Source organism: Talpa occidentalis, unplaced genomic scaffold (assembly GCF_014898055.3).
Source record: "Talpa occidentalis isolate TD23 unplaced genomic scaffold, MPIMG_talOcc4v2.1 talOcc4.4, whole genome shotgun sequence".
Taxonomy (NCBI): domain Eukaryota; kingdom Metazoa; phylum Chordata; class Mammalia; order Eulipotyphla; family Talpidae; genus Talpa; species Talpa occidentalis.
The window spans coordinates 45,270,770-45,296,684 of NW_023604295.1; the positions used below are offsets into that span (position 1 = coordinate 45,270,770).

At 34.3% G+C, this 25,915-nt stretch overlaps 1 protein-coding gene across 1 annotated transcript; it reads right to left on the reverse strand.

Moving 5' to 3' along the window:
* Positions 1-826: 826 nt before the first annotated feature.
* EAF2 (ELL associated factor 2) lies at positions 827-25,874 on the reverse strand. Its single transcript, XM_037524569.2, has 6 exons — positions 25,689-25,874; positions 19,689-19,783; positions 13,390-13,526; positions 11,544-11,689; positions 8,828-9,088; positions 827-951 (listed from the first exon to the last, which is right to left on the reverse strand). Exons 1-6 carry the CDS (start codon positions 25,792-25,794, stop codon positions 905-907), a joined length of 792 nt encoding a protein of 263 aa, XP_037380466.1. The 5' UTR covers positions 25,795-25,874; the 3' UTR covers positions 827-904.
* Positions 25,875-25,915: the final 41 nt, after the last annotated feature.

Genomic DNA, 25,915 nt, shown 5'->3' on the forward strand with positions numbered 1-25,915 from the left:
GGTACAACTACTATGAAAGCAGTATGGAGGATCCTCAAAAAATTAAAAGTAGAATTATAGTTTGATCCATCAATTTTACTTCTCAAAATATATCCAAAGTAAATGAAAACACTAACTCAAAATGATAGCTGCACCCCATGCTCATAACAGCATCACTTGCAATAACCAAATGATAGAAACAATGGAAGTGTCCATCAATGGATAAATGAATAAAGAAGTTTATCATTTCATCTATAGATGAATGGATAAAGAAGTTATGACACAATGGAATATTACTCAGTTGCTAAAAATGAGGGGATCCTATCACTTGTGACAATATAGATGAAACTTGAAGACAATATTTTAAATGAAATATATCTGACCACCATACTGCACTATGTCACTTAAATATGGTATTTTTTTTTAAGCTAAAAAAGAAAAGCCAACCCCAAAACCCAAACTCATAGAAAAAGAGATTAGTGTTGTGGCTACCAGAGATTGAAGGTAGTGGGAGGGGGAACTGGAAGGAAGATGGCCAAAATATACAAAATACTAATTATAAAATAAGTACTATGGATATAATATACAACATAGTCAACATAGCTGTATGATATATAGGAAAGTTAAGAGAGTAAATCCTAAGAATTCTTATCACAAGTAGAAATTTTCCCTTTTTCTTTTCTTTTTACTGTATTTATAAGATGATGGGTGTTAGCTGAACCTATTGTAGTAATCATTTCACAATATATGTAAATCAAATCATCATGTTGTATGCCTTAAACTTATGCAGTGATGTGTACCAATTATTTGTCAATAAAACTGAAAAAAAACTGAAACATTTTCCACTGTCTTAAGGATTTTTATTCTTAATAATACAACAAATTATCATGTCTTGTAAGTTTTAGATTTGTAGCTGAATGTTTCTTCAGTCATCACTGTCACTTCCTGATTCACTCAGCTGCAAATCATTTCCTAAAATAAAAAAGCAAAACTATAGCAATTAAATGTTTAATATTTTCATATTTAATATATTTATTTTTAAATTAAAATATTATGCAGAAATTAACCCCTAAGGTGATTCTGCCAAACCATCATCAATAATCAGACTGTTTATCCTATAGTTTAGTCACATCATTAGTAACTAAAATACTATCAATATTCAGCATGCTTTTAGGATCACCTGGTATTGATTTTAGTGTTCTCTCACATACCAACATCCTCCTTCATTTATACCACTCATTTAATTACAGTGGGAATTGAGAGAAAATATGTCTTAGACTATCAGGCTATATTGTTTTGAAGAGTGAAAAAATTTTGTGTGTTTTTTTACTTAAAATGCAGTCAAAATCATTCAGTAGTATGTGTTAAAAGTAACTCACCAATTCCATTTTTTGTTAATTCATGTGCTTACAGTCATGGGACTTACATTCAGTGGAGGAGATAGACAGTAAACAAAGATATAATGCCAACTAGGGGGAAATATTATGAAAAAAGTATGGGGAGGGTGGTGGGAGGTGCTATTTTAGATAGGAAGGTCAGGAAGACCTCCTTGAAGGGTGACATTTGAACAGAGATCCAGATGTAGAGAGAAAGTCATGGAAATATGGAGTTGGGGAACTGTCAGAATCAAGGAACAGCAAACACAAAATTCCCAGGGTAGAAGCATGCTTACATATTCTCTGGCTGATAGAAGGACACTGTGGCTGGAATGGAATGTGTGAAAAAGACAACAGTAGAAAATGATATCAAAAAGAGAGATAAAAGATTATAATTTCTAGGAAATTATAAAAACTTCATATTTTGTTTGAAATGTAATGGGAATTCATTGGAAAATGACTAATAGTCAACTGACTTAAACACTTTAGTATATCAGTGACTCAACCATGATGGTGTGGAAACATGAAATCAGGGAGAGTAGTTATGAGGCTATTGCAGTTTCTCATGTAAGAAATAATACTAGTTTTAACTCAGGTGGATCAGATGGAGATGATGTAAACTGATCAAACTGATCACACATTCTGAAGTACAGCTTACAGTATTATCAAAAGCATTGGCTTTAGTATGAGAGAAAGAGAAAAATAAAGAATTCTCCCCAAGGTTATCTTGTCTAACCAACTGTTCAAATGGTAGTTACCATTTACTGAGATGAGAAACACTAGAGGAACAAGTTTGTGAAAGAAAAAAAAATCGCATGTTAATTTTTGAAGTGGTAATTTTGTGATACCTAGTAAATATTCAAGTACATATGACACAGGTAATTGGATATGCAAGTCTAGATCTGAAGGTAGAAGTGGGAGCTGAAAATAAAGATTTGAGATTTCTTGATTGCAGGGGTTTATTTGAAGCTATAAGTTTGAATAAAACCTTATCAGTAGTAAATTACAATAGCTAAGAAAATTCTTGTATATCATAATCAACAAAACCTAGCATATTATGAAGATAATACCCAATTTAAGAATTTTTACATTATATGTGAATTATAATATATTTCAGTCAATTGCACAAATCCAGAACTGATTAAATCTGTTAGTTTATTCAGTGCTTCTGGTTTTTATGACCATTTTAATCATCTTAACACTCTGCTTATTATATTTCATGACATAAGAATGTTCAACTTGATCTGATACTGAAGTATGAGTTTCTCAAATGACATAAACTCAAGAGTTCTACTTTTTATAAGATACTTCATGTGACAGAGGTTATATGCATGGTCTCACCATGCTGTGATTTGCAATGTTTAGTCAGCTTTGAAGACATGAGATTAGTCTTTGAATATGTGATGTTTAGTAAAGGAAATATGTTTTTAATCAAAATGGTAATTTCAATTTGGAAAAAAAGAGAGTTGATCCATGGCCATTACATTCAGACTCTTAAATCAGTGATTCTCAATGAGAGCAATACTGCCCCCTAGGAGATATTTCAAAAATTTATGTGAGAGGTCACTTGTCCAGATGATTTGCAGCTTGCTGGTGACATTTAATGGAAGGGAAATTTAGAATTGCTAAATGTTTTACAATGCAAGCTAAATGTCTTAAATAAATGCAGGTGGCAGTCATACACAATAAGAATGCACGCAGGTGGTTGAGCGCAGCACTGTGAAGCTGTCCGCAGCCTCTGCAGCAAGGGCTCGATCCTGGCCAGCCAGCGAGAATCCCACATGGCGCAGCAGACCTCTTCTGTCTCACCCGCTGCTCCCCTCAGCAGTGTATTTCAGTTAGTCTGCCTGTTCTATTCGCCGCTCTGTCTCTGGTGAATCCTCTCACCTTCCCACGCATCTCGCCTGTACCCTGGTTCTAGTATGCATGAATAAATAAATCTTTTTAAAAAAACTTTTGAAAGTCTAAAGAGATATGCATGTATTTGGAAAATCTTTTAATTTTAAGGCCAGAACAAAACTGCATTTTTATAAACTAAAAGTAATATTTTGCACAGATTTAAAATTCAACTATATTTAAAATATGCAACTATAATGTGAACTGAAAGAAATTTTATATAAAGATTTTCTTTTTAAAATTGTTTTGTAAAACACTTTAGTGATATCAGTGTTGTTCAATGTATTTGGATCAGTAATATAGCACCTCAATACTTGTCTGTATATGCATGTCTATGAATTTCTATGCATGTCTATATACTTTTCCAGTCATTATTTCAGCAAGTCAATAAAAAGAGAAATTGTTAACATTATAAATTGTATGGTGGTGTCTTGCTTCTATCAAAAATTATTCATTAAAATGTAAGTTTAAACACAGAAATAAAACCCTCCAAAATCCTAAAATTTGTATAGAATAATGAAAGACTACAAATAGTCTAAACAATCCTGAGGAAAAAAAAGAACAAAAATGAAGGTATCATATTTACTGACTTCAAACTATACTACAAAGATACACAGCCACAAAGAAAAACAGCCATACAGATAAATGGAATAGAGTTGAGAACCCAGATATAAAACCACACGTTTATGAACAACTAATGTATGGTAAAGGAGTCAAAAGCACACAATGGAGAAAAGGAAGACACTTCTAAAAATGATGCTGGGTGTTGGACTTTGTCGAACGCTTTCTCAGCGTCTATTGATATGATCATATGGTTTTTATTTTTCTTTTTGTTGAAGTGTTGTGGAAAGCTGTCTGGAGGATCCTCAGGCTACTAAAAATGGAGCTACCATACGATCCAGCAATCCCACTACTAGGGATCTACCCAAAGGACACAAAAATAGTGATTCAAAAGAGCACCTGTACACCTATGTTTATTGCAGCACTATTTACAATAGGTAAAACCTGGAAACACCCAAATGCCCAGAAATAGATGACTGGGTCAAGAAGATGTGGCATATATACACAATAGAATATTATTCAGCAATCAAAAAAGATAAACTCATGCCATTCGCAGCAACGTGGATGGAGCTAGAAGGAATTATGCTCAGTGAAATAAGCCAGAAGGAAAAAGAAAAATATCAGATGGTTTCACTTATAACAGGAATATAGGAGAACCAAATAAGACATCAGTGTAAAAAAATAATAATAATAGTACAAAACACAACAAAGCAAAAACAGACAATCATAAACCAGAGACATACTGCAGGGGAGGAGGAGGGAGAGGGGTGAGAGGGAGGGAGGGAGTAGCACAGGGGACTGTGGTGATGGTGCATGAGTGCACTGGGGAAGGAAATTCTATGAGAACTCAATCTGAGGGGGGGAGCAAATATGGTCTAAAAAATGTAAAAAATGATAAATGTTAAAATAAAAAATCTTTAAAAAATGACGCTGGGGAAACTGGACAGCCACATATAAAGGAATAAAACTAGCCCTCTGCCTTATACCATACACTAAAATTAACTCAAAAATGGATCAAAGTCTAGAACTGATATCTGAAACGATAAAATACATGGAAGAAAACATAGGTGATAAGCTCTTTGATATTGGTCTTAGTGATGTCTTTGTGGATCCATCTCCAACAGCAAGAGAAAAAAAAGGGAATATAAATTAATTGGAACTATATTTTTTGCTTCTGCACAGCAAAAGAAACCATCATCAAAATGAAAAGGCAGCCTATTTGACAGGGAGAAGAGATTCGTAAACCATATATCAAAGTAGGGGGTAACATCCAAAAATATATAAACAATTCAACTCACATATATGTACTCATATATGTACAACTCAATAACAAATAAACATATACCCTGATTAAAAAATGGATAGAGGATCTAAACAGACATTTCACCAAAGAAGATATACAGATGGCCTACAGACACATGAAAAGATGCTCTACGTCACTTATCATTATGGAAATGCAAATCAAAACCCCAATGAGATTTCACTTCACATTGGTTAGAATGGGCATTATCAGCTTTCAAGGTCTAGTATTTTAAGCTTGTCTTTATCTGACCCTTAGTTTGGTTTCTATATATTCCACATATTAATGATATCATTAGTATTTATCTTTCTCCTTCTGAATTATTTCACTTAGTATTAGCCCTTCCAGCTCCATTCATGTTGCCACAAATAACATGAGTTTTAATTTCATTTCTATATGATCTTCTTACTTTGCTTTCTTTAAGATTTCATTGCAGTTTTCTTTTAACATGAATTATTAGGCATGGGCTTTTCCATTTCAAAGTTTCCATTTTAAACTCATATTTGTTATTTGTTTATAATTTCATTGTATTGGTAATATAATAGGTAAAATATAAATTTTTTGAAATATATTATTTCCTTTGTCTGAATAGGTGTAATTTCTTTTTGATAGTCTGATTCTTTTCTTGTATATATTTTTAATTGAAGTAACATTGGTTTATAATACTGCACATGATTCAGAGGTACAGGTTCACACCTATTCAGATGTGTATTACCACATTGTATCCACCACCACGGCACCCAGTCCAACACAGTTCATTGGACTCTTTCCATTTTAGTCTCCATCCACATTCCCTCTTTGGTAGCCTCAATTCTAAAGTCAAATTTCTAGAATTTGTTTTGGTTTATTTTTGTCTGTTCCTTTATCTCCCCTAAATTTATTTACTTATTTTTTGTAAATTATTGTTCATTTTTGTACAGTAATTGGTTTCTTGTTTCAGGAGTAGTTCCCATAGTTATCTCACCACCTATCACCTGTGAACTATTACCATAGTCCCTTGTGCTCTTCTCTCCCCTACTTTGACCCCTTTCTCTTCCCCTCCCTGGCTGTATGCCTCAGATGTATGGTCAGTTTGCAAGTTTTGTCTTTTTTTTTTTTTTACCTTTTGTTCAGTTTCTCTGTATTTCAAATATAAGCAAAACCATACAATATTTATCTTTTTCTTTCTTTTTTTAAAAAAAAAAATTTAAAGATTTATTTATTTATTTATACAAGCACTGGGTACAGTCAAAAGCACAGGAGGGTGAGAGAATTCACCAGAGCAGAGTGGGAAGCAGAACAGGCAGACTGACGAAATACACTGCTAAGGAGAGCAGCGGGCACGGCCCCATGTGGGACCCTTGCTGTTGGCCAGGGGATCGAACCGGAGCTGCAGAGGCTGAGGGCAGCTTCGCAGCCCACTGTTCAACCGCTGCGCCACTGGGGAGGCCCTATCTTTTTCTTTCTGACTTATTTTGCTTAGCATAATCTTTTCCAGCTCCATCCACATTGCTGCAAATGGCATGCATTTCTCTTTTTTGATCTCTGGGTAGTGTTCCTTTGTTCTGTTTCTCCATATTTCACATACAAGTGAAATCATCCTGTATTTGTATTTCTACCCCTGACTTATTTCACTGAGCATAATTCCCTCCTGTTCCATCTGTGTTGTTACAAATAGCAATATTTTGTCTTTTTTTATTATAGCTGAGTAATATTACATTGTGTATATATATCCATCTTCTTATTCACTGCTCTGTTGTTGGGTATTAGAGTTATTTCCATAACTTGACTATTGTAAATAGAACTGCAATAAACATAGGAGTGCATATATCCTTTCAAATTAGTGTTATTTTATTCTTCAAGTAGATGCTTATGGGTGGAATTGCTGGATCATATAGCTTATTTATTTTTATTATCTTGAGAAACTACCGTACTATTTTCCACAAGAGCTTTACCAGACTACATTCCCAATAGTGTATGAGGGCTCCTTTTTCTCCATATACTTGCCAACACTTGTTATTTATGGTCTTTTTGATATGGACCATTCTCACTGGAGTGAGATAGTATCTCATTGTGGTTTTGATTTGCATTTCCCTGATGATAAACGATGATAAGTATTTTTTTTTTTTAAACCTACAGTGTGTGGGTCTCCTTTTTTTTTCTTTTCTTTTTTTAATTAATTAATTTATTTATACAAGCACTGGGTACAGTCAATTCACCAGAGCCAGAGTGGGGAACAGAACAGGCAGACTGACGAAATACACTGCTGAGGGGAGCAGCGGGCATAGCAGGAGAGGTCTGTCATGCCATGTGGGACCCTCGCCAGGCGCCGAGGATTGAACCGGGGCTGCAGAGGCTGTGGGCAGCTTCACAGCCCAGCACTCAACCACTGAGCCACCAGGGGAGACCCAATAAGTATTTTTTTCATATGTCTTTGGCCACTTAGGAGAAATGTCTCTTTAGCTTTTCTGCCCATTTTCAATTGGTTTATTTATTATGTTTTTATTGCTTTTCATGAGTTCTTTATAGTTCTTGGCTATTATCCCCTTGTGGGATATATGATGTGCAAAATATTTCTCCCATTTAGTGGGGTGTCTTTTCCTTTTAGTTCCTTCACTCTACGAGGCTTTTTAGTTTGATGTAGACCCGCTGTTTATTTTTGCTTTTGTTTCCCTTGCCTCTGACCCCAAAGACATCATTGGGGTCAATGTTGCAAAGTGAACACTGAAGCCAATGTTGCAAAATGTTCTGCCTACCTTCACCTCTATGTATTTTAAGGTGTTAAGTCTTACATCCAAGTCTTTAATCCATTTTAAGTTAATTTTTGTGAGCGGTATGAGATAGTGGTCTAGTTCCATTATTTTGAATATGGTTGTCCAGTTTTCTCAATACCATTTGTTAAAGAAACTTTCCTTTCACTAGGAAGTAATTTCTACAATGTTATATACACATATATATATATTTGAAGATATATATCTTAGAGAGATATGTATCTGAAAAAGAATGCCTATGTAGCATTTTTGGATTGTAGGATTCTATGTATTGTGTTAATTATGTTGTTTGTGATTAGAGATGCATTAAATCTTTCCCTACTTCTGTTAATTTGTTTAATATATATACATATACATATAACTGCAGATCCTAGTATATATGTACATACAAAAAGACATAGTATTATGACCATACAAATTTATAGTTGCTTATCCTCCTGGTGCATTGAAGAACATTTTGTTATTATTTGACTATTCAGGAAATAAGTTGCTCCAATTTTACCTCCCATGTCTGGAATAATAGTAATAAAACTATAATTCTAGGTCCTTTTAAATTTTTGTCCATACTCCTTTTTCTTTTGCAATCAAGACATATATATATATATACACATGTGTGTATATATATATATATGTGTATATATAACTTATATATATAACTTAAAGTTTGTGTCCCTGACCGAGAACTCTTAACTCCACACACAAGTCCAACATCATCTCTTTAATGACTGAGTAGATGATTATAAATCAGAAAAGTAAAGAAGGAAAAGTATATAGAAAGATAGGAGAAAAACCAAAAATGTATATGTTAGAGTCAAAAGAAAATGAGTAATTCAACAAAAAGGTAACAGTTAATACCTTCAAATGAATAAAACAGGACTCCTTTTTAAAAAAAATCCATAATTACAATCACTATGTTTCCACTGTGAATTCTTTCTTTTTCAATTACCCATGCTTTTTATACTTACTTAAAGTATTCATCAGCAGGCCACTGTTGTCATGATACTTATTATGACCAGCATCAATATCAGGCATGCTGCACTGTGGCATGGAAGGCAGGGTAGGATGTCCTGAGATACAATTTCCTGCATCAGAAGGAGAGGATCTGCGCTCTTCATCTTCAGTGTCACTGGAACTATCCTCACTACTTGAAGATGATGAACTTTTGGAGTCTGATGAACTATCACAACTACTCATCTGATCCATTAGACTAGCTTCTGCCTTCAGTTCTGAAAATAAAATAGAAATTAATAGGCTAAATAGATATTAAATAAGTATACTGAAATTTGAATGTGTTCATTTCACATCATTCCCTTGTTCACATAGATGCAAAAAATTTAAACAAAATTTTAGTAAATTGAATTTAACCATATTAACAGTGGTTCTCAACTATGGGTGATTTTGTCCCTCAGGGAGACCTCTGGCAATGTCTAGAGACATTTTTAATTGTTACAACAGTAGGGGCAAGGGGAAATAGGGACTGGTGCTACTGGTATCTAATGTATTGCAGCTAAAGATGATATTAAACATCCTACAATGTCCCCTGACAAAGAATGTCCCAATCACAAATGCCAATATTATTAAGGCTGAAAAATGCCAAATATTAAAAGGACAATACCTTATGACCAAGTGGGGTTTTCTCTAAAATTCAACCAATGCAATCCACTATATTAAAAAAACAAAAATTAAAGCTATTGCAAAAGAGCAGGAAGAGTATTTGACAAATTTCAACAGTCATTCTTGATTAAAATAAAAAACAACTCTCAGCGAAAAAGAAATAGAAAGTTAACCTGATGAAAGATATCTAGGAAAAATCTTCAGCTGAATCAGAATAAATGCTAAGAGATTTAATGGTTTCCCTCCAGTATCAGGAGCAGGAGGTTTTCCACTCTAACTATCTCTATTCAATATTGTATTGGAGATCCTCATTGGTGCAATAAGTTAAAAAAAAGAAAAAGAAATAAAAGGCATCCAGATTGGAAAGAAAAAGGCAAAACTGTCATTATTAACAGATGGCATGATTGTCTACATAGAAAATCTGATGGTATCTACAAAAAAGTTAGCAGTGAGACAAGCAATATTAAAGGATACAGGGGAAATGAGCAAAAATAAGTGCACTTCTATGTACTTGCAATGAGCAATTAAAAATTAAAATTATAAACCAAAACATTTTGTATGTGATAAATTATGTATGTGATAAAAATGGCTTTTCATGTCAGCATAAGTGACACTTATTCAAAAAATGGATATTGCTCTACTCTCTTTTTATCAATACCATATTTGTAAGTTCTCTAACTATATGCATAAGTATTGATAGAGAATATATATGTACATATATATGTATATACCTACACATACATATTGTTGGGGAAGAGGCAATTTAGATTCTTACTAGAAGTGTTTGCTTAAACTAAAGTTTCAGATAGCTAAAGACGTAAATGTAAAAATTTAACTACAGAAACATGAGTACAACTGCCATCTAGTCATGAGTTTAAAAAGATGATTCAGTCCTAGCAGTAGATGTTCAGAAAGTAGGATCAATAAAATATTTAAAAGAAGAGAGTCTAAGGAACATGCTATAGAAACTTCTCAAGGCAAATTCTTATACAAAGTTGGATCTTAAGCTTAAATCATGTTAACATAACCTACAATACAATGACTTTATTATGGTGTTTGCTAAAAACTGTCACAGATTGGAACTTCTTGGTGTAAAATTATTGTTGAAGATATGATACAGTTTAATGTTCCCTAGAACAAGTTCCATATGATGAATTCCTTTTAGAATTTAGTGGCATGGAAGAGTCTGATTCTTTGATATTGCTTAGATAATATAAAATATGCTACTTATATATTCATTTTTATCTTGGTGGCTAGGAAGTTCAGATCTAAATGTAATGTTTTAGAATATTTAGTAAATTTGATTCCTCTTTCCCTTCAATATCTTGATTTTTATGTTCTAGTATTTCATTGTATATATGTATTAATGACATCATTATTCAAATACATTTTGGAGGATATGCTATAATAATAAAGTAAAATTCAAGATCTCTTATAGGAACAAGGATTCTGAGTTTATATCTTCCTCACTAATTGTTAAGAGAATAACATATTAGGAAACTAATACTATCCTGGTTATAGAAAGGGTAAATGGAACTGGTGAGCTACATGCATGTTATGAAAAAAAAGTACAAAACAAACATACTTTGGTGACTTTCGAAAGGACTGTGTCTCCCTGGAAATACCATTCTGCTGAAAACTTAGTAGCAATTTGGAAGAACTTGCCTGCTGCTTCTGCTTACTATTGATATTTCTCCTCACTTCCCTGTTGGTTTGGTGACATCTTAGACAGCTACAGTCTGGCTATACATAAAGTACTTCGACAGGAAGGTGTGAAGAAATGAATTTGAATCATCACAACTATCAAAAAGAAGAAAACTTCAGTTATGTACATCTAAATACTTTTCCCCGAGTAATCAAAAGATATAAATTCTCCTGTATACAGTCTTTCTTACATAATTCCCTAAGTCATAAGCTATACTGCTCCCCCAGAAAAAATTAAATGGAAAAACTTATGCCCTTAATGAAAGCTTACAGTTAGTTCCCTAGTTAATTAAAACAAAAAAATTCAGTTAATATTTCTTAGTAATAGCCTCTAAAGGGGCATTAAATACACTTAGATTTTACCTCTTTCAATATCATCCATCAGAGAAGCTGGGGACATCTTATCTTCAGATGGAGAATGTTTTACAAGATTGGGAGTCCTAGACGAATTCCGCATTTGTTGCTGCTGTTGCTCTATACGATACTGAATTTTACTGCTTCCTTCAACTCTGCAATTAAGTATATCAAAGATTGAAACAGATATGATAGCAAGGTAACAAAAATTTCAATTTACAAAATTGACACTCTTTCCCTAGAGAGCTTTGAAATTATATTTAAGAATCAAAACAAATTTAATTCATTATGTAATAAATATTTATTGAGCCTTGATACATGTATAACACAAACACAAGTTCATTGAGGGAAACAAATGTTAACCAAAACAAAACTATTGTTAAAAATTGAAGTGATAAGAGATTCACAATTTATATACTAAAAGAAAATGAAATTACATAAAAGTACATAATAGGTACAATATATTCTCTAAATTCTAAAATTAATCACTTCGATAAATCACTTCTACATTTTTCATTTATAGCCTAAAGCTATGATACTAAAGGAGATTCATATACTTTTCTTTCAATACTATTAAGAGCATATAACAATTTTATTTGACTTCTGCCTCTCCCATTGCTAGTCACCAAATCCCGTTAGGTCTTTCTTTACAAAGCACTACAAACTTTAGTTTTCTTTTCATTCCTACCCTCAAAAAATTGTGGTTTATGCATTTTTCTGTCTCACATTGTTTTACTTTATTCAGTTTGTTTGGCAAATTAGTGTTTAAAACAAAATATACTCAAGTTAATCCCTAGTTAAAAAGATATTATTCTATAACCACTGTCAACAAGGCAACATCCTAATTCCTTGGATACTGAAAACATTAGCTTCAGCCTATCTTTATAACCTGACTTCTAATCCACTGTCAGCCTCACTCTCCACTTGCCAATACACAGGCACAAAGACAAATCTCTTTTCTATTCAAACAGGTCTTATTTATTGGCCCTAAATAAGTCAGATATATTCCTCCAAACCTTGCTTATATCTCATGTTCTCTCTGATCAATCAAATCAGTATTTTTAAATGTTCCTACTAATAAAAAAAAAAAACACCTGGTGTGAGGGCAAATTAAAAAATAGAGCTCCTAGACTCCTTTCCTGATCCAAGGGTAAATTTGGGCTCATATACTTAATGAGTACCCAAGGAGATTTTTATCTTTAAGTATGTTTGGGGAAAAAAAATTCTAAAACTTAACCTCCTCTTGTAATACATTAATAAGAGCTCCCTGAATGCTCCAATTAACATAACCTTCCTTTAATTTTTAGAATGATGTTTGTTTATGCTATTTGCATGACTTTTAGAGAAAGTTTCTTGTATTATATGGTAACCAATGCAGCACTTATTCCAGAAAAAGGATTTGAGATGGGTATATTATCTTATTGACTTTTTTTAATGTAATGGTTCATTAATCCAAATAAAATGCAGATATTTTGAGGTTAATATTTGTATAGAAATTTTTTTCTGTGCCTTACATCTTTTATGTGTCCAATAAATGTTTACTAATGATGAAATTATTTTGGAAAGTATATAAATTGCTCCAATTCTATGAAACCAGGTACAATAGAATAAAAGGTATAACTATATATATAGGAAATATTCAGAAACAAAACAAGCCTTTATATATCAAAGAGAGAAGAAGTGGTAGAAGTTTTTAGAAAAGAATCTCAACCAAATTTAAACTCGGTAAAGATTTAAATCTTTGTACCAAGAGAAAAAACCCATATATATGTGACAATTCATAATTTTTTTCACTAACAGTTCTGTAGTAGTAACCTTTTGTGTGGATAAAATAATTTATTCATTAACCACATACCTTGTTTTTTTTACAGTGATGTTGCTGCTGAGTTTTTCTAGTCGGCATTCTCCAGTATCATGGTTAATAATCAAAATGCATTCTTTTAAGTAAGGTTTCTTTGAACCTTTGAAAACACTTACTGGTGTAGTTGAACCCTGTTTAGAAAGTTAATTATCATTACTTGAAATTTATCATAGAAATTCAGTTGGGAGGGCCTTTGAGATCTTTCGTGTTTCTCAATCTATGTTACAATTCAAGTCACCTAACCACATGTTATTGCTACTCTGACAAGAATGAGTGTAGTCAGAGAAAAAGAGAGAGAGAGAGAATTAAAAGGCTAAGATCTGAAAGCTGCTATCACTAAGGAAATCGGATAGAGGAAGTACTTTGGTTCATTTGTTTTTATAATTGGCAATTTGGGATTCAATTCTAATACAAACAATACATTTTATGGATAAGTGAACAGAAACCCAGAATCATATTTCCTACCTACTCCTTACTCCTTCCTTCTTACTTCATAAATTTAATCTTTTTAATCTGGAATTTTATTCAAGTGGTGCTTCCTTATGCAAATTAAGGAAAACCAATGTATCTAGGAACACACATTACACTAAATCCACTGATTAATTTTAGTGTCATTAAAAGTGAGACAACCATTGGGCCTCCCCGGTGGCGCAGCGGTTGAGCGCTGGGTTGCGAAACTGCCCGCGGCCTCTGCGGCGCCGGTTCGATCCCCGGCTGCTCCCCAGCCACCAGAGGAGGGTCCCACATGGCGTGCAGACCTCTCCTGCCGCCCACTGCTCCCCTCAGCAGTGTACTTCGGTCCTTCTGCCTGCTCTGCTCCCCGCTCTGGCTCTGGTGGATTCTCTCACCCTCCCACGCTTCTGACTGTACCCAGTGCATGTATAAACAAACAAACAAACAAATAAATAAATAAATAAATAAATAAATAAAGTGAGACAACCAGGCATTATATGCTTCGTAATATAATACAGAGGACAGTAGGCAACATCACCTATATTCTTGCCTAAAAACCCACAAAAAATCCAAGTCATCAACATAGCTATAACTTTAGATATAACTACAGTTTATAGGAAGTATAAGGAAGAGAGGAAGAGTTAAATAATAGCAAACAAATAATTAGAAATCCACAATGTGACATACTCCTTTGGACAAAAATCCTGGGAAAGGAGTTTTTATAGACTAAAAGAGACTTAAGAGAATAATATCAAAATATAAGAATCTTATTTGAATTCATAGGGGGGAAAAGCACTGTAAAGATAATTTGAGATCATCATAAAAATGTGACTATGGACCAGATATTATAATTAATTCTGCAATATGTAATAACAGCATGGTACTTAGGCAAAAAATAAATATAGCCTTATAAGTTATAGATGCATATATAAGCATTTATGAAATGGCATAATGTCCAGGGTTTGCTTTAAAATATGCCATGAAAAATTTGTGGTAGGGGAATAGATTTAAAAATTGGCAATATCCATTATTTTTGCTTTTTTTTTTTTTAAAGATTAGCAAGTGATAACTGTTGAAGCTCAATGAGTACATGGCGATTCATTATACTACTCTATTTTCCCTAATAAAAGGTTAAAGAAAGCAAGTTACTAATGTTACTTGTTGCTAATCACACACAACTTCCTATGTGCTCCTGCTCTATCTTTTGTTGCTGCCTCCTTCAACCCCAAAGAAATTTTATGTTTATTATTCCCCTACTTGATCCCAAACATATATATATGTATATATATATGTATATATATATATTCTTAAACAGTACGTTATTGTTTGTTTTTGGAACTTTATAGAAGTGTGTTAAAATTTTTAAGCAATGATTATAATAATTTGACAACTCCTTCACAGATACTCAATGAACACTGAATATAAACAAAAGATTATATTTTATCACAAGTTACAACTGAAGTTTTTCATAATCTCTATAACTACCTTCTATACTTTGAGCAAGTTTTTTTTTTGTTTTTTTTTTTATTAAAGATTTATTTATTGGGCCTCCCCGGTGGCGCAATGGTTGAGCGCTGGGTTGCGAAGCTGCCCGCAGCCTCTGCAGCGCCGGTTCGATCCCCAGCTCCTTCCCGGCCATGGGAGGAGGGTCCCGTATAAATAAATAAAAGGAGGTTCACATTTACAAACACAAAAAGGAGGTTCACATTTACAAACACAAAAAATTTATACAAGGAGGGCTTGTATAAATAAATAAAAATAAATCTTAAAAAAAGTCTTTAAAAAAAATTATTATTTATTTATACAAGCCCTGGGTCCAGTCAGAAGCGCGGGAGGGCGAGAGAATTCACCAGAGCCAGAGTGGAGAAGAGAACAGGCAGAGCGACTAAGTACACTGCTGAGGGGAGCAGCGGGCAGCAGGAGAGGTCTGCGCGCCATGTGGGGCCTTCGCCCGGCGGCCGGGGATCGAACCAGAGCTGCAGGGTCTGCGGGCAGCTTCGCAACCCAGCGCTCAACCACTGCGCCAGCGGGGAGGCCTGAGCAAGTTGTTTTTTAATTAAACTTTTTTTCTTCATGAAACACTATTTCTACTTTAAGTTTATAAATAGGAGAATTAAATGCCTCAAATTAATAATCATTACATTTACACAAAATATTCATAAAATTAAGAACTCTGAAGAAACCTAAGCCTTCTTTTCTTTTTCCCTAAAGATTTATTTATTAACACAAGCACTGGGTACAGACAGAAGCGCAGGAGGGTGAGAGGATTCACCAGAGCCAGAGCAGGGAACAGAACAGACAGACTGACGAAATACACTGCTGAGGGGAGCAGTGGGCGCGGCGGGAGAGGTCTGTCACGCCATGTGGGACCCTCGCCGACCGGGGATCGAGCTGGCGCTGGAGAGGCTGCGGGCAGCTTCGCAGCCCAGCACTCAACTGCTGTGCCACCAGGGGAGGCCCGAAACTTAAGCTTTCTACTTGTTTAAAGACATTCTTGAGCTGCCCCTCAGAGGGAAAGCCGGGTAACACACGAAGGTTGGCTGATGTGAGCATCCACAGCTATCTCGAAGAGATGACGTACTCCACTGCTATTGGTTGCCAGAAGCCCTCTAAAACTATTCACTGCTTTTAACGACAGGTGGTCATTTTAACAATTCTCTTTCATTTGAGCTGACTAATAGAATTACAGGATAAAATTAATATTCTTTTGTATTACACATTAGGCCTTTTATTATTTAATTTCTAAATACCTTTCATTTTTCTAGTATATCACCACATGTACTCCTTCAGTTCTTCAAATGTAACAATATCTTTTGTTGCTTTGTCTTAGCCCATGTCTTTTTCTCTGCCTAAAAATGTCTTTACCTCTTTCCTTTACCTGGATAACTTTAACTCATCTTCAAAACAGCATATATTGATTTTTCCGCTCCTTCCACCAGCTGAGTTACCTCTCTTCTGTACTCCAATATAATTGTATATAAACCTTTGTAATAGTCCTTGCATTTCTGTGTTTTAATCAGTTATTTGCTATCTTCCCCATTAAATGGTATTTTTTCAGGGGGGTACAATGAACATGTCTAGTCTACCCCTTATTCCCAATAGCTACTACCACTGGATTTACCACACAGAAGGTACATGTATGTATGACCTGTCAGTCTTTCATTAATAGGTTCACATTTACAAACACAAAAAATATTGAGGCTTATAATTTTTGGAAAAATCTCTGGCAGGCTGGCATGGGGAGGAAATTACTTTTGCCCCTAATGATTTCTACACTGTTTCACAAATTTACAATTTGAAGACTTGAAAATTTTCTCCTATAGTTGTCATCACTTTAATAAGTATTTGAGGACCTCCCTGGTAGCTCAGGGATTAAGTCTCAACACTATCACCTCTACAGCCTGAGTTCAATTCCCAGTCAGGGAGGTAACCCACATATGGCACAGCAGACCTCTCCTGTCTTGCCCGCTGATCCTCTTTGCAGTGTATTTCAGTAAATCTGCTTCTTCTGCTTCCCACTCTGTCTCTGGTGAATCCTCTCACCACCCCCCAAAACTTTTGGCCTACACCCCAGTTCTTCTATACAAAGATACAAATACTTTTAAGTATTAGAGTTGCAACCCTAACTAAACACATAGTGATGGTAACTATTAATTAAAGTGAGATATGTGTGAGTGAAAAAAGTTTATTAATAAATGTAAGAATCTCCATCTGCTTGAAGTAGGAAAGCAATACAAGGGATAAGCCTGCAAGAATCACACTTTGGGAAAACAATGTTCAACATGGCAAGGAAATACCCACCTAAATATTTTCTGCCAACCAATCATAACTGATCAGTAAAACTATAAAATAAGACCAGACTATAGGGGAACCAAATAAGACATCAGTGTAAAGAAATAACAACAATACAAAACACAACAAAACAAAGAAAATTATAGATCAGAGATATCCTGCAAGGGAGGAGGAAGGAGAGATATCAGAGGGAGCGAGAGAGGGAAGAGCACAGGGGACTGAGGTGATGGTGCACGGGTACATTGGTGAAGGAAATTCTATGGGGACCACACCTGAGGGGGTAGGGAAAACAAATATTGTTTAAAAATGAACAATGATGTAAAAAATAAAAATTTTTAAAAAGACCATACTAGACTAGCAGTGCTTTTCACTCAAAGTTTTCAATAACTTTTAAAATCAAGTGAATGGTTTAAGTTTTTCTGTAATAAATATGATAAAGCAAAAAACCCTTAGGTTATTGGGTACTAAATTTTCAAACTATTTTCAAGATGATAGAATCTGAACACTTTTTCGCCATAGTGTAATTAAAAAGCCTTATTTGGGCCTCCCTGGTGGTACAAGGGGTTAAGCACCGCACTACGAAGAAATCGAAGCCTCTGCAGCACAAGTTCGATTCCAGGCCGGCCAGGGAGCAACCCACATGGCGCAGCAGGCCTCTCCTGCCTAGCCTGCTGCTCTCCTCAGCAATGTATTTCAGCCAGTCTGCTTGTTCTGTACCCCACTCTGTCTCTGGTGAATCCTCTCACCCCCTGCATCTCTGGCCTGTACCCCAGCTCTTGTATGCATAAATAAATGAATCTTTAAAAAAAAAGAAAAAGAAAAAAATAAAAAGACTTATCCACAATACCTTATAATGAATTGATTTTTTATTTCCTTTTAAGGAAGTATTTGAGAAATACATATTCAAAAGCCCCTACAAATTTAACTAACCTTAGGAAAACTTTCATAGGCAGCAATGTGACATTAACAGTGAAGTTTGAGTTTATATAGGGTTGATTGATAAAAATAAGAAAAGGAAGACTAGATAGAGAGCTTACTTGCTATATATACTTCTAACCATGACAAGACAGCTCATAATACATACATGAGAACGTGGATGAATCAGAACAAAACAAAAAAAATCTCAGAAAGTCCAGCATTTTCTTTATAGGTTAAAATATATAGTCTTGGTTTTCTCTGATAATAGACCAAGTCAGCATAAAAAAAAAAAAAAAGACACAAGTTGAATGCTAAGAAATTTCTAACTCAAGGACAGAATAAACTAAAACATTCAACAAAGAACTTATATATTTATGTAAGCAGTATTTGATAGTGTTACTTGAATACATCTGGAAATTTAAAAAATAGACAAAACTTTCAGTTAATGCCTCCCTACTTGCTTTCTTTTCCAACCCATTCACGAAACTCCAAAAGCACAAATCTGAATATGAATATGTTAGCTCTCTGCTTAAAAACTTCTAATTGTTCTCTACCACTTATGTGATAAAGCCCAAATTCTGCAATACGACATTAAAGATTCTTCACCATCTGATCTCAGTCTACTTTTCCAGTCTCTACTCCTATTAATCATTTTTCATATTCTTCAATCTACTAAATTTATTCCACAAACTGCTTGTTCTTTCTTCATAAAGCCTTTCAGGATTCTACCAGGCAGAATTTTATTCCATTTACATGCTTGCATAGAATTTTATACATGCTTTAATGTATAGGACTAGATGTTCACATATTTCTTTGCTATAACAGGTTAAGACTTGAAGGCAGAGAATATATTAGTTTTAGTTCAGAGTCAAAAATCTGTCTTATAATAGTAATTTAATGATTATTTGTTAGTCTTAATTTGATCCAAATTATTTGATGTTAGAGTTCTTGAAACTTATAAAATAAAGTATACTAAGATCATTTTACCTAAAATAGTTTAAGTTTTTTTGTTTTGTTTTATTTATAAATTACTTGATTCTCACTATAAGAATGGTGCAATTATTTTCAATGAAATTTAGTGTGAATTCTGAAAAAAGACCCATTTAGTCTAAAGATATAGAAATACTCACTTCAATATTTGGCAGAGTTATTGTCACCTGTTCACCCTTGCCAACTTCAAGGTCTCCTTCACAAGAAGTGTCAATAGAAGCAGGCTTGAAGTCATCTAAAAAAATAAATAAATACAGATTTTTTTTATACCTGGATATGAAAAATATAAGCATGTTTCAGGTTAATAACTCATTTTTAAAGTCAGTAGTTAAAATGATTTAGAGATGTTTTCATATTACAATTAAACAAAATATAATAGTTTATTTCTGCATATATAATTCTGAAGGAAAAAAAAGAAATAGCTATACTCAACAACAGTATTCCTCAAACCATGCTCCCTCAGAATCCTATGTAGATCGAGATTAATTAGACTTGGGTGTTGAGAAATTTCACAAGCTGTCGAATAAGTTTAAGAGCCTTTAAGACATGAAAGTCACTAAAACATAATTCACATCAATATATAGCAGTGATTAATTATTCTGATATAGAATTCCATGGTTTATATTTACATTTTCTAAATTAACTCTTTATTAAAATATAGCGCACATGCAAAATAGAACACCAACCATATAAACTGGACGAATCCTCACAGAATGACATGGGAGATCAGAATCAAGTGAAGAAATAAAACATTATCAGTTACACAGGAGCCCTGCCAAATACATGTACTGAAAAGATCTATTTTTATATAAGCAGGGAAGTCCCAAAAGCAAAAATATCTAAATCTAATGTAATGAATAATTATTAGTGAAATTTAGGGAACTATGAGGGGGCAGATCTTGGGCAAGAAAAATCTTTCACTATTTATCAAATCATCACTCTATCGCCATTGCATGTAAACAAAAGCTGACCCTGTTTTACAGTGACAATTACAATAGCTAACTAACATTTATGGAACACTTACTATGTGACAGGCATTTTGCTAACATTTCATATTTAATTCTCATAACAACTCTATGAAAAAAACTGAAATTCATTCCTCTATTCCTTGAACATATAAATATAAATAATTCACACAAAGTATTCTTTGTATCTTATTCATGTTGATTTAATTATAAACTGAATATATGCAATAATCATCTCTTAAAATAACACTTAGTCACAGATTTAAAAACAGCCAAAAAATAATATAAGTAACATGAAAAAAAGTGAAAGTTTGATATAAAACACACACCCAGGTAATGGTGTTAGTAGTAGAAAGGTAATGAGTAACAATAATTGAAGAACTAAGTTATAGATGCTTGAAAGCGGTTTTGGACTTAGGGAAATTGTGCTAATTGATGTCAATTGGTGAAAAGATAATGATAAAAAACAAGGAAAGAAATAAGAACTGAGCCTTGAGTGTCATAGAGCTAAATAGAAAATAGAAAGCAGAAAAGACCAAAAAAAAAAAAAAAAACTCAAGAGAATGAACAAATATATAAAATAAAACAATAATACTAGCAGCTATAAACTATGTGCTAATTGATTTATTAATTTTATTCCTTATCATTCTTATTTCAAAGCTTCACAATTCTGTAAAGTGATGAATATCCCTATTTTACAGATAAGGGAAGTAAGGGTAAATGAAATTAAATCCCTTGTCTAAGATGATGCAATTAACATTTGTTGCAGTAACAATAAGGAACCACATTTAGCTGCAGTAAAAAGATAAGTTGGCCAACAACCTCTGATGTCAGTCTCATTGATAGCAATACCAGGGAGTGAATGCAACTTCAGTTTAAGCCAGTAAATATATATGATACTAAAATAAGAATGAAAGTCATTTTATAAGAAAATATGTACCTTGAAGTCACCGTGATTTAAAATATTTTAATATAAATAAACTATCATCATGGCCTACAAGGGTGGCAATAATAATAGACTTTGTTGATGATAACATGTCAACTTTCAAATGTTAACTTCCTTTAAGGTTCTGCTAATCAATGTAATATTCTTCTAAATATTCCACAATCTTCTTACATCACTCACATCTAGTTACTGTCTTCTTTCATAATATCTTTCACAAACATCTCCTTGCATTCTTGCCAAGGACAAAATAGTTTTCAATCAACAAAAGCTGAACTATCAAAGTACTTCCAGCTTGCCCTTCTGCTTTTCTCTGTGTTTTTGCTTGCAGAATTTGAAACCTATTTCAAAGTTGCTCTTCTCTGAAGCAGTATCTGGGTGCAGAGGACGCAGCACATACCCTACTCTCCAAAACACTCAATTTCTTATCTACTTCTGCAGCACTTATTATACCACCCAACAAAATTTAACATATTTACCTTTATGGACATGTCCTATTGAACATACAACTTTTAGAAGCACAATGCCTCTTACATGCATTCCTCCAGAACTGTGACCCCCCAGTACAATGCCTTTAATATAATGGTTACATAAAAGACCTTTATAATTTACTCCAGTTCATATTCTTTACCTACTCTGAACCAACTCCAACTTATTTAAAGTATAAACTTATTTAAGCTAATAATGTGTAAAAGCTTGTTTTCTGATTGCTTCCTGAGGATCAGGTTGATCTCTACTTTGACTCTCATTTATTTAGGGTAAATAGAGTCATACTCCTTTTGTACTTCTCACTAGTTCACTTTTGTTCTCATTGAAGGCATCTATTACTCAATATTGACTATAAATAATTCTGGAGTTAACCTTGATCTACAAAGCTATATAATTGTACGTAAATTTGGGGAGTCTATGATCATCTCTATGTACGTACAAACCTTACCTTACCCACTACCAAAGTTCTAGTGTTGTTCCCACTATCAAGTTGACACCCTTTACTCTTTCCTTCCATACCCCTTCCCCTCTGGTAAGCACTGTATTTTTCACAGAATCTAAGAGTTGTTTTTGTTGTGATTTGTTAGTTCATTTGCTTTGGTTATTTATAGTCCACGTGTTGAAGAAATCATCTGATAATTGTGTTTCACTTTCTGAACTTACTTCACTTAGCATAACACCTCAAGTTCCTGTGATATATATGGAACATTAGAAATGGAATCAGAGAATAAAACCAAGGCTCCCTGACCTCTCATATCTTTCTGATTTTTACCTACTTACAATTAACTCATGAATTAATTTATAAAACAACAATGGTGTGGGTCAAACATAGCATCTCAAAAGTCAAACTACAGGCTGTTAAACTGTAACTTCTGTTTTAGTGTTTAAAACCTGATTCCTTTTTGATCTGAGTAGTATTCCATTGTGTATATATACCACATCTTCTTGATCCACTCATCTGTTCTGGGACACTTGGGTTGTTTACATAGTTTAACTGTAGTAAATGGTGCCATTCGTGGCAACATGGATGGAGCTTGAAAGGATATTGCTAAGCAAAATAAGTCAGAAGGAGAAAGATAAATACCAGACAAGTTAAACAACTACTTTTTAAGGAGTGGCTCCATTTAAAGCTTCAGACAATCTTCCTGTAGTCATTGCCCATGAGTTCATTTTGTGACAGCAAGTGTATACCCTTATCTGGATATAAATTGTAAAACTGGTGCTAACTGAAATGCAAAATTTATTCTAGAGGATCCTGTTACTCAAACACATCTACCCAGTGAAGCATGTCGTTTACTATTTAGCTTATCATTTATAGAACATCCAGTGTCTTCCCTACCATATGTCAGACTATCTTTTTTTATATGTTTTATTGCTAAGCCCTGATAAATGCATCTTGAAAATCCAAGTAAAGTATATACAGACACTAATATGTACATGAATATAATCATGAAGAATGGTGACTATTGTTTATTCTCTATCATTCACTAAATACTTGTGTTAGGTTGTTAATGCTCTTATTTAATCTTTAAAAATTCTGAAATGTAGACATCATTACCACCATTTTTCATATAAAAAATTGAGACTGAGAGCTTAGATAATGTTCTCAAAGTTGTATTATGTTACAAAGGTGGTGGAAGCCAGAATATACTAGATTCTCATAATTATGTCTGCATATAAAAATATTATTTTCTTCCAGGTTACATTGACTTTGTTATAAATCATGTTCACCTGCCCTGGGTGGAAGTCAAATCTCCTATTTTATAGTTTCCATTCCCTGCTCTTGATTCCTTAAGAATGAGCATTATATGGGAAATACATTTATCCTCAAGGATAATGACTGGTTTATTTGAATCAATCTAAAAAGACTATGCCTGCTTCAACAACAAGAATAAAAATAAGGTCCGTAAACCTTTCTGATGCCTGCCACAAGCCTAACAGTGTTGAGTAAAGTTCTTGTTATTGTTGTTCAGGTTATGTTCATTGTAGCTGGATCATCTGATTGAGGACATAATTCCAACATTTTGAGAAATTTTATAAATGAAAGGCCTTGAAGCACCAACAAAATACATTTCAAAGGCCATTTTTTATTCTTTTAATTTGGGGTTCATGTCCTTAAAAATAAAATATATGTCCAAGTTATTTTAAATTTTCATGAGCAAATTTTTATAATCTTACACCCTGTAATTTGAAAAATTAATACTAAGACTACTGCGTGCTTAACAAAGAAGAGGAAGAAGACAGAAGATAATATTTGACAGAAAGACATGGAAAAATCAAATAAGAACTATATCATACTTTTGGAAAATAGGACTGAAGTAGGAAAGAAACTGTACAGTTAATACGAACTACCTCACTGTAGGAAGAATTGAACACAGAGCATGGAAAAGAAGAATAAACAAGGGACACTTTTAAAGATCTGTTTATAAATATCTCCCCCATTTATTCTACCAATTGGATGTTAACTTTGCTTATTAAAATCCTTTTATAAAATGTAAATATATTCGGAGTGTTAAACTTAATACTTTTCCTGTGAGTTACTATATTTAGATTGTCTACAACTTAAGTTTTTGGAGAATGTAAATTTTAATTTGACATTTTGATTGAAGCATGGAACACTTCAGAGTAAAACTGTAAATTCTCTGGACAGTTAAAGGACAGAATGACTGAGAAATGTGTATGATTAGACACTAAGAAAGGACAGGGCTAAGGAAAGGAAGTGAAAAAATACCTACTTTACAATTTTGCCACAGGAAAATAAGAGGTTATGATTTAACGGTCTCAAAGTTTCCTTTCCGCTCTATCATTCTCCCGGGGCTACCATGCAAAAAAATGAATTATTTACATACAAATCATAATATGCTATATTTTCCTTCCTGGCTCTACATCATCCAATTAATTAAAGCAGAAAAGCTTCCTTTTCCACCTCAACAACACAAAAGCGAGTAATTTATCAAAACAAGTTCCAGAGGACAACCAAATGGAGAAATCACAGGGAGGTAACTATCTTTCTAATAAAGAAACTGAAAACACTAATACTTTGTTAATCAGTATTTGATTATTGATGCAATTAAATTAGGGGTTCAAAGTGACACAGATCATTGGAATAGTTTAGAATCTCTCCCACGGAACACACTAAAGAATGCTCATCATCAAGGACAAAATAAGAGTATATTTCTCCATCAGCCTCAAGGTTTTTTCTTCTTTGCGTAACTGTCCTGTCTTTGCTCCCTTCCTTTTGTCACCTTATTATTTTCCTTTCCACCTCTGTACCAAACACCAGTCACATCTGTCTCCACAATCACCCCAAAGGACCTATTTCACAAAGTTTCCCTTTCTGTCTATTGGCGTCATTCAAGTATCTCTGCCCAGATTAATTCAAACCTGCTTAACTCCGCCTTCTCCCAACAATGCCCTAGGACCTCAAACAGGACAGCGGGTACCCCATTCTCCAGCAAAGTAAAGGAGACTGGGGGACACAGCTGCGCCCCATTCTCCAGCAAAGCAAAGGTGAACTGGGGGACACAGCTGGGCGCCCCATTCTCCAGCAAAGTAAAGGAGACTGGGGGAACACAGCTGGGCGCTCCATTCTCCAGCAAAGTAAAGGAGACTGGGGGAACACAGCTGGGCGCCCCATTCTCCAGCAAAGTAAAGGAGACTGGGGGACACAGCTCAGAGAGGGCTGTCCCATCCACACCTCTAAACCCAGTGTCCGCATTTCCCCCCGAGTCGTCCTCACTTACAGCGCACAGTGTGGAAGGCGCAGCGCGGCTTCTTCTCGAAGCTATCTCCTAATTTAAGAACCCGCTCGCGACTGTCAATGTGCCAGGGTCCCACTGCTCCATTCATCTTTATCCTCGGGCTCCCGCTTTGCCTGGGTCACGGACGCTCACGACCATCTGCCACCTCAGCCCCAAGCAGCTGCATTTGCAGCCGCGGGAGCAGCCACTACGGACTCCGCCCCCTCGCG